At 38.2% G+C, this 10,446-nt stretch overlaps 1 protein-coding gene across 1 annotated transcript; it reads left to right on the top strand.

Annotated features, from left to right (window-relative positions):
- Positions 1-2,791: 2,791 nt before the first annotated feature.
- Positions 2,792-8,060, top strand: LOC118397336 (L-amino-acid oxidase-like). The gene is made up of 8 exons (XM_035791986.2): positions 2,792-3,313; positions 4,068-4,170; positions 4,679-4,893; positions 5,086-5,198; positions 5,410-5,611; positions 6,182-6,250; positions 6,412-6,548; positions 6,651-8,060. The coding sequence occupies exons 2-8, from the start codon at positions 4,140-4,142 to the stop codon at positions 7,414-7,416; spliced, it is 1,533 nt and encodes a 510-aa protein (XP_035647879.1). The 5' UTR covers positions 2,792-3,313; positions 4,068-4,139; the 3' UTR covers positions 7,417-8,060.
- Positions 8,061-10,446: the final 2,386 nt, after the last annotated feature.

The following is a 10,446-nucleotide window of genomic DNA, read 5'->3' as shown; positions in this document are numbered from 1 at the left end:
CAGGTCACAGTTGTGAATGAGAACTTGTTCTCAACTAGCTTACCTGGTTAAATAAAGGTTAAATTAATAAATAAATAAAGAGCTGGTGTAACTGGGTCAGGTTTGTAGGCCTCCTTGCTCGCACACGCTTTTTCAGTTCTGCCCATAAATTTTCTGTAGGACTGAGGTCAGGGCTTTGTGATGGCCACGCCAATACCTTGACATTGGTGTCTTAAGCCATTTTGCCACAACTTTAGAAGTGTGCTTGGGGTCATTGTCCATTTGGAAGACCCATTTGCGACCAAGCTTTATCTTCCTGACTGATGTTTTGAGATGTTGCTTCAATATATCCCCATAATTTTCCATTGTCACGAAGCCATCTATTTTGTGAAGTGCACCAGTCCCTCCTGCAGCAAAGCACCCCCACAACATGATGCTGCCACCCCCGTGCTTCACGGTTGGGGTGGTGTCCTTCGGCTTGCAAGTTTCCCCCTTTTTCACCAAACATAACGATTGTCATTATGGCCAAACAGTTCTATTTTTGTTTCATCAGACCAAAGGACATTTCTCCAAAAAGTACGATCTTTGTCTCCGTGTGCAGTTGCAAACCGTAGTCTGGATTTTTTAGAACAAGTCTCCTTCCTGTGCGGTGTGACGGCTGCGTGGTCCCATGGTGTTTATACTTACGTCCTATTGTTTGTACAGATGAACATGGTACCTTCAGGCATTTGGAAATTGCTCCCAAGGATGAACCAGACTTGTGGAGGTCTACAATTTTTTTTCTGAGGTCTTGGCTGATTTCTTTTGATTTTCCCATGATGTCAAGCAAAGAGGCACTGAGTTTGAAGGTAGGCCTTGAACTACATCCACAGGTACACCTCCAATTGACTCAAATTATGTAAATTAGCCTATCGGAAGCTTCTATTGCCATGACATCATTTTCTGGAATTTTCCAAGCTGTTTAATAAAGGCACAGTCAACTTAGTGTATGTAAACTTCTGACCCACTGGAATTGTTATACAGTGAATTATAAGTTAAATCATCTGTCTATAAACAATTGTTGGAAAAATGACTTGTGTCATGCACAAAGTAGTTGTCCTAACCGACTTGTCAAAACTATAGTTTGTTAACAAGAAATATGTGGAGTGGTTGAAAAACAAGTTTTAATAACTCCAACCTAAGTGTATGTAAACTTCCGACTTCAACTGTAGATCAACAGTGCTGTTCTGATATATACTATTGATTCCACTACCCAATTTCTATTTGTAAATACAGTGTAAATACAGCACACTACATCTTCTATTACTTCCACTGCATGTTATTTTTACTTGTCTATTTTCATCATTATTATTGATTAATGTACTGCATTGTTGAGGGAGCTAGCACATAAGCATTTCGCTGCACCTTTTATACCTGTTGTAAACGGTGTATGTGACGAATACATTGGATTTGATTTGACTCATGTGGCTCTACTTTGGCTGTTGAAAGAATCTATTTTAGTGTTCAGCTGCTGCTCAGATAACCTGAAAAAATATGCCACAAAGAACGTCAATGTGGCACAATGTAGCGTAGGAAATGCTTAAATCTAGAATCCTTAAAGGCTACATCAATTTGTGAACTTAGAAATGAATGATATAAACAGTGGTGGGAAAAGTACTCAATTGTCATACTTGAGTAAAAGTAATAGAAAATGACTAAAGCAAAAGTGGAAGTCACCTAGTAATATACTACTTGAGTAAAAGTTTAAGTATTTGGTTTTAAATATACTTAAGTCTCAAACGTTAATGGAATTGCTAAAATATACTTAAGTATCAAAAGTAAAAGTATAAATAATTTCAAATTCCTTATTTTAAGCAAACCTGATGGCACAATAATAAAACATAAAATAAATAAATATGTGTATATATATTGGTGGATATCCAGGGGTACACTCCAAATCTAAGATATCATTTACAAACTAAGCATTAATTTGTGTTTAGTGAGTCCACCAGATCAGAGGCAGTAGGGATGACCAGGGATTTTCTCTTGATAAGTGCATGAAGTGGACTTGGATCCTTTCAAAATGTAACAAGTACTTTTGGGTGTCATGGAAAATGTATGGAGTAAAAAGTGTATTCTTTTTTATAGGAATATAGTGAAGTAAAAATAGTCAAAAATATGAATAGTAAAGTACAGATGCCACCAAAAACTACTTAAGTAGTACTTTAAAGTATTTTTACTTAACTTTACACCACTGGATATAAACGCATTGATTCTTGAAGAATATAACTTATGCCTAATGCGCTTAGTTAAATTATTGTACCCTATCAAAACCCCAAATATAAGCTTGTTTTACTGAAATGTTTATAAACAATGTAAATGTAAACAAACCCTGTATAGCCTCAAAACATATTAAAACTATAATTTTGATATAATGGATGGTCAGTCCTTGCATTCATACCGGGAAAAATATTGTGGGAAGTGAGTTGGCAACTGGAGGGTTGCTGGTATCAAATCCTAGATGCCATTGCCTGCCGTTGTACCCTTGACCAAGGCAACAACAGCTTCCCGTTGCCCACCGTAGCAGCCCCCCGCACCTCTCCAAAAACCTGTATGTGTGTCTTTCGGAAGGGTTGGTTTAAAAGCGGAAGTCAAATTTCGGTTGGAACTTGTGTGCAATTTACCAATAAAGTGATCTTAATACATTTGAGAGTGGTTATATTTCGCCGTCGCTTAGCTTTTTACTAAAACAGATGCGGGGTTCGCTTTGTTATTGTTTCAATTAAGTATCCTAGCTTTAATAAGGCTCAAATGCCAATCTGTCTACAACACCCAATATAATAAAAGCCAGGTGAGCGTCAAAGTTTTAGGGTTCAATTCTAAATGACACCCTTTTCCCTTTATAGTACACTACTTTTACCCATCCCAAATGACTTCTTTTTTTGTAGTACACTACTTTTGACCAGGACTCAAAGCGCAATGTATAGAATATGGTGCCATTGGGATGCATCATTAATGCAGTCCGGGAAGTAGGAAACATTTACTTTCGTCTTGTTCTTTTTCTGTTTATAATTTTTGTTATAAAGAGTAATATAGCAATCAGGTTATTATGCATGGTGAAAGGTGCATTGTGGAGCACATCCATTGCATTATCACAGTTAATGTGTTGCTGACTGTTTACATCACATGAATTAAAAGGCTTATCAAGCGGCTTTTGATATGTATCCCATTCTCAATTAACGGAAACAAAGGAATTCCAATGATGTAACCCTTTTGAAACCTTCACGTTTACTTTCGATTGCACTCCTCCTGCACTATAAACGAAGACGGGCTTATCATTTGACATCACACGAAGGTGCGTAGACGTTCTGATTGATTTAACCTAATTGTCAATGTATGTATCCAATTAAATATAACTCACTGTATCTTCGATTCTTAAAATACAATTTCTCTATATCAGGTTAGGTAAGGCAAGGTGCACTTCAGGTGACACTAAAAATGCACTATAAAACATATATTATGTTGGTGGGAAGAGGGAAATGAGGTATGCTGGTGAATAGTAAACCTCACTAATCTAATTTGTTCAGTGTGGTTGAATCTCGAGCCGGTGTCGGAAAATATTTATTTCCGACCTCAGGAGCCCACATAGGTCACTCATTAACATACGTTGGGTGCAATTTCACACATAGCATGTGTGATTTCCAGTCTTTCATGGTGAGACGCCAACTTGTAAGAATCCTAGAAAATATTTAGGCTAAGTAAATATAGCTAAACTATATAGCTCACAGATATTTGTTTCATGCATGCATATCGCTTTTGATAAGTTTCTATTGATGAAGGTGAGTGGTCTCCAATGAAGGTAGCCTACCTGTATCTCAGTTTGTCTGTAGACCTAATGATTTATTCATATATAGGTGTTTTAAGGTAAGTCGTTATGATATGCATGATTCGCAAATTAATGTTAATGTTCTTAATTTAATAAGCAACGAAAACAAATGTGTAACTTAATATTGGTGGGGTTCAATATTATATAACATATATAATATTAGTAAAACCAAGTCAATCACATTATGTAGGCTACAGTACGTGCCTCCATGTTTTTGCTTTAGGTTTCTATTTCTCCGGTGGGCGTGAGCATCACTAGAAAAGGGAAAGCAAGGACTCTGGGTTTCGGAATCAAGATGATACCCTATGTGTCGTTGTGCAAATATTGTAAGTATTTTCCTTTTTATTAAACACATCTTTCTTTAGCTTAGTTATAATGACATTGACTTGTGTTCAAAGTTCATAGCCTATATTTTTGTTTATTTGAAGAATTTGTAAAAATGCATTGTTTCAGGGAGTCCAGACATACATTGACTCTACAATCAAAATAACAAGTACTGCTCACCTTATGGGGCAATGCAAATACAAATAAACATGTGATCATCTATGTATAATTGCAAAACAATAGCTTCTGCTTTTGTAAAAATGTGTTGTTGAATTCCTACAAATCATTGGAAAGTAGTGGAGGGGATGTTCAGGAACAATCTAAAAGTCATTGTTTTGTGATTTTGGGTGGAAATAAGAATAGCCCAGCATATTGTATGCCATTCATGTATGTTGCATCTACTTTAATAACATATCCCTCTGTAGCCCTTTTAAAAATACATTTGTACATGTTTGTTTAATATTGTAAAGCCTAAAGGCCGATTAAACATTTACTTTGGCTCTTTTCCAGTTCCTGTCGCTATAGTTGTGATCATAGTTTTCAGTGTCAATGGATACATTGAGGATCCTCTTTTTGACTGCCTGCAAGATTCAGACTATGCCGAACTCCTTGAAATTGTGGACAGAGGTCTTCCCTTCACAAAGACACCCCATCATATTGCCATCGTCGGTGGTGGTATTGCTGGACTGACTGCAGCAAAGCTTCTGGAGGACGTAGGGCACAAGGTACGGTATCTTTTGTATAATTTACTGTATCAATGTCAACACAATTAATATCATTGACATATGCTAATTTACTTATGATTGACATAGTGAGAAAGGAATTTAGTGTCAGTATTGTAATTATCTGGTTATGACTAATAATAGACCTACAGTGTAAAAGGGGGAAACTGATGGCGTTTGTTTTTTTTGGACAAGGTGACTTTAATAGAGGCAAGTGATCGAATTGGAGGACGGGTGGAGACCTACAGAAATAGAAGAGAGGGATGGTATGCAGAGCTGGGTGCTATGAGGATCCCTAGCTTTCACAAGTGAGTAAGGCCTGTTGTCCTATCACATGAAATAAGTAGCTACCTCTTATCCCCTGTCTTCATATGTTATTGTTCAAAAGAGGTCAAGCATCCTATCTCAAATTAATCATTATCAGATACTGGTGCATGTCCTATAGAGTTGCATAAGAATGATAGCAAGTGTACTTTAACCATCAATACAATGTTAACTATGGCATTTTTAATTCAACAGAATTCTTTTATCATTTTCATCAAAAATGGGCCTTGGACTGAATCCATTTATCCAGGATGACATCAACACATATTACCATGTGAACGGGTTGCTGCAGAAAACATACAGAGTTAAAGAGAACCCAGACGTGCTGAACTATCCCTTGACTGACAAGGAAAGGGGAAAATCGGCTGGTCAGCTCTTTGACTTGGCCCTGTGGAAGGTGTGTGCAAAGAGAGGGGGGGCTCCCACCATTCGTGTTGCAAAATAAATGTACACATTATTCAATCATTGCACCCACACAGCTTGCGCGCGTCAAAGAACATCTGTGTAGCCAGGCACTAAAATATAACTTGGTTCTATTTGTGGCGCTTGACACGCTGCAAGTTCCGCCTCTCCCATCTCCTCATTGGTTTTTAGGAGCATATACCCACGTGGGTGATTGAAAGATGAACTGAGGTCCACACTCCAGTCGGTGGTGGTAATGCACCATAAAGTTGGTTGCCAACCGCAATATAAAGTCCAAAGAAGAAGCCTGGAAGGAGAGATTACTAGAAACGAACTCTGTTTACCCTTTTATCTGTGGATTAATTGTCGGGAGTAGAGGACCTTGTGCATTTCAGGTAAAATAACAACCCAATGTTTAAATTAGAGTGGACGCACGCGGTCTGGTCAGCATGTTTAGACTCCTGTGGTGGAACACTGTGTAATGTTAAATGTTGTTATATACATGTTATATAAATGTGTCACATAACAGTTATAACAAATGATTTATACAAATTATTTGTTGTAGATAAGGGATGATATGAAGACAGCTGGCTGCGAGGCCATGTTGACAAAATATGACTCGTACTCAGTCAAGGTAAGAAAACACTTGGTTGCTTATAGGTAACCATCAGACAAGATGCAGGATTATTGTCAGACTCTAAATTGGTAGGCACTTTGCCACTTTCCTTACTAGAAACGGGAACAAATGTATTTAAATATCTTTATTCAGCCATTTTTTGTGTTGTTTTCTGACAGGAGTATCTAGTGAAGGAGGGGAACCTGAGTCGTGGTGCCCTGCGCATGATTGGAGATATCCTGAATGAGAACAGCCTCTTCTACGCATCACTTTCTGAGATGCTGTATATTCAGTCGGATATCAATGACAACACTGCGTAAGAACACCACTATGCACGTACAATCAAATTAGACACCCCGTCCTACATCTAGTGTTTGTTAAGTAGAGTATTAAAGAAGTGGAATGTTCTGTTTTTCAGCTATTACGAGATCACTGATGGGTTTGACCATTTACCGAGGGCATTTTACCAGGCCCTCAACTGCACTATCCTTCTCAACTCCAAGGTCCGACTCATCAGTCAAACCAGCAGCAATGTGACCGTATCCTACCAGGACTTGCGTGATCCATCCTCTCTGACCAACCTCACAGTCGACTATGCCCTGGTGACAGCTACAGCAAAGGCCACCCTCTTCATGGACTTCCAACCCCCGCTGTCACCCCAGAAGATGGAGGCCCTGCGGTCCGTGCACTACGCCAGCTCCACCAAGGTGGTCCTCAGCTTCAGCGAGAGATTCTGGGAAAAGGATGGTATCAAAGGTGGGAAAAGCATCACAGATCTCCCCTCTCGTTTCATCTACTACCCTAGCCACAGCTTCCCAGGCACGGCTGGGGGGGCTCTCCTTGCATCCTACACCTGTTCCGATGACTCCACTCTGTTCCAGGGGGTCAGCGAGTATGAACTGAAGGCCTTGGTGATGGATGACCTGGTTAAGATCCATGGGGAGGCTATACGACCTCTCTGCACTGGAGGATTGGTGAAGAAGTGGGGGCTGGATCCCTTCAGCCTGGGGGCTTTTGCCATTTACACACCTTACCAGCAGACGGACTACGCCTCGGACCTGTTCAGGAATGAGAGCAGGGTCCACTTTGCTGGGGAGCACACGGCACTACCTCATGCTTGGATTGAGACTGCCATGAAATCTGCACTAAGGGCAGCCAGGAACATCAGTAACCTGGAAGGATAGACATCTGGGGCCTGGGCACATCAATTTTTATTTTGAATAGCTTGAGAGGTTGAATGTTGACAAACTAAATGACGAAATCCAATGGCCAAACCAAAAACTATTTATTTTGATAAAACATTTTAAGTAGTCTGATGATGCATTCGGTAGTATTCATGTGTTCTGCTCTACTCAATATGAATGGCACAACATGATGAGAGGAGTGTTGACGAAATGTTCAGCAGAACTGAAAATGTTTACTGGCCAATTTACAAGTCCCCTTCAGGGCACAATGTTAATACTTTTTACCCTTTCGAACCTGTTTTTTTTGTGTGTACTGTTTTAAAATGGCAACTTTGTTAAATTGCCTACAGTATTGTACAAAATAACTGTGTCAAATGATGTTGTCACACAGATGTTACAGAGATGTTATGAGTAGCACTGTGTAGGTGTAGTATTGGGCCTATTTTTTTATATATATTTTTATTTATTTAATAAAGCTGTATTGTAACCAAATACTTTGATTCTCTAGCATGTCCAATTTAGGCCCACCTGTTGAATAATTGTACTGTGGCATATCATCATTTTAGGCAATGCTGTTATGGGTTCGATGCATAAGGGAAAACGTAATTCACAGTTCTCTTACCAAATAAAAACATTATAGCCTATTTCTCATTGTCCAGCTCCCATCAATGGGCACCCTTCTGCACCATCTGCGTGAACCGGTTGGTTATAGACAAGGTAGTGTCGATGAAGCGGTCAACACAGCTCACGAGGCAAGCCTCTGTCCGTGAATCCATTTTTGAACTCGGGCTCCCCTCCATGCACTTGTCGAGACAGACATCTGTGAAGTTATGCACCTTCAAAAGAAGCAATGAATCAGCTAAGTCAACTTCCATGTGGAGATCTCAAATAGAAGATTCCGTAATCAACTCGCAATTCGGTTTGTCCATTCTGAGAACACATTTGATTGTATAATAAAAAATCAAATGCAAGATACACTTCAGAATAGTTCATGTACCTAGCTTTAGTTGGCTAGCTAACTTCGTAGCATAACTTCTGATGTATGGAGCGAAGCTATCTACCTGGGTCTGAAACTGCGCTTTCTGTTGTTCAATTGCGATCATCCTTTGGAGCTCTGAAGCATCAGCCTTTTTTGACGAATTTAAATCAAAGCCGTCCATTACAGTAACTATGATTGGTTACAGTCGGGTTAATTCAACCCGTAGAGCTGATAATGACCTTCTCTGTAGGCTTGTGCGTTTGCTGCTCAGTGGTTTGTTGTGGGTTTGCTCTATTACGAAGATAATTGACTAACACATGAGTCATGACTCTCCAATATTTTCAATGTTCAGCCTCTATTTTATGTAAGGCCAACCCATTTTTTCTAAAGCCACAATATCTAACTTTTTGGGCTACTTGACCAAATCCACATAGAATTGTGAGTTATAGATATATAATTCTCATTGAACGCAAGTCTAAGAAGCGGTATATCTGTTCTGTGTGCGATATTCCTATGCTTCCCCTTCTAAAGTTTTGTTTTTGCTATTTTACGTTTGGTTTTATACACCAGCTTCAACCAGCTGAAAATACAATATTTTTGGATATGGAAAATATATTTCACAGCTGTTTAGATGGTACAATGATTCTCTACACTATACTTGATTGTTTTTATCACATGAAATTAGGGGAACTATTCAAACAGGAAATGGCGGAGCATTTTCTGCATTTTGCACCATTAATAAAACAATGTGAACGTTTTAATAATAGGATACACACATGCAATCTAATGGATAGATTCTGTTCAGGCGATAGTTCACCCAAATTATATATTGGTTTCCTTACACTGTAAGCAGTATTTGGACAAGATATGGCATTTGAGGCACAAATTCAATGCAAGTCAATGGAACCTACAATATATTAGCATTTTCACAGTGGTGGAAAAAAGTACCCAATTGTCATTCTTGAGTAAAAGTAAAGATACCTTCATACAAAATTACTCAAGTAAAAGTGAAAGTCACCCATTAAAATACTACTTGAGTAAAAGTCTAAAAGTATTTAGTTCTAAATATACGTATATACTTAAGTATCAAATTCCTTATGTTAAGCAAACCAAATCGTACATTGTTTATTTATTTATTTAATTTATTTACATAAGCCAGGGACACACTACAACACTCAGATCTCATTTTACAAATGAAGCATGTGTGTTTAGTGAGTCCGCCAGATCAGAGGCGGTAGGGATGACCAGGGATGTTCTCTTGATAAGTGCATGAATTGGACCAGTTTCCTGTCCTGCTACATACTTTTGGGTGTCAAGGGAAAATGTATGGGTGTAAAAAGTACATTATTTCCTTTATGAATGTAGTGAAGTAAAAGTAGTCAAAAATATAAATAACAAAGTAAAATACAGATACCAAAAAAACCTTCTTAAGTAGTACTTTAAAGTATTTTTACTTAAGTATTTACACCACTGAATTTTCACGCACCAACCTAAAGTATCTCAAAATGGATTGTGTAACTCAATGAAGTCACTTATAGATGATTTATGAAGGACGGAAATGCAAAAATAGGTACCATTGACTTCCTTTGGATTTGTGCCACAAATGCTTTATTTTATATTTTTTATTGAAACAGTAGCCAGGTAAACAAAACCAAAGCGTTGATTGCCGTCGTACCTTGTCCATAGACTGCTTAAATTGTAAGGAAACCAATATGCCATTGTTTAATTTGGGTGAACTATCCCTTTGATATAATCACTGCTATCTATTCAGATTAAAAGGGTAATCTGCAGTTGCTATATCCATTTTTTTATTTATAATTTAATGATGTACTGCGGTGTACCAATAGATTTTTTAAGAATGTAATTTATAAATACCTCATTAGCTTAGTTCAACTGTTGTACCCCATCAGAACCCAAAATATGAGCTTGTTTTACTCCAATGTTTGTAAACGAAGTAAATATAATCAGACACTATAGCCTCAAAACATAGTTAAAACTATACCTTTGAAATCATGGATGGTCAGTCCTTGCTACCATATCTCTGTCTATGA

Source organism: Oncorhynchus keta, chromosome 18, assembly GCF_023373465.1.
Source record: "Oncorhynchus keta strain PuntledgeMale-10-30-2019 chromosome 18, Oket_V2, whole genome shotgun sequence".
NCBI lineage: Eukaryota > Metazoa > Chordata > Actinopteri > Salmoniformes > Salmonidae > Oncorhynchus > Oncorhynchus keta.
This window is presented reverse-complemented; position numbering and strand designations above follow the sequence as displayed.

What these genes read in the sequence shown, in the direction of transcription:
- LOC118397336 (XM_035791986.2), top strand. Translation starts at nt 4,140, where the DNA reads ATGATACCCTATGTGTCGTTGTGCAAATATT. An exon ending in TGGAGGACGTAGGGCACAAG is followed by an intron (nt 4,894 to 5,085) that starts GTACGGTATCTT and finishes TTTTTGGACAAG; the next exon opens with GTGACTTTAATAGAGGCAAG. An exon ending in AGGATCCCTAGCTTTCACAA is followed by an intron (nt 5,199 to 5,409) that starts GTGAGTAAGGCC and finishes TTAATTCAACAG; the next exon opens with AATTCTTTTATCATTTTCAT.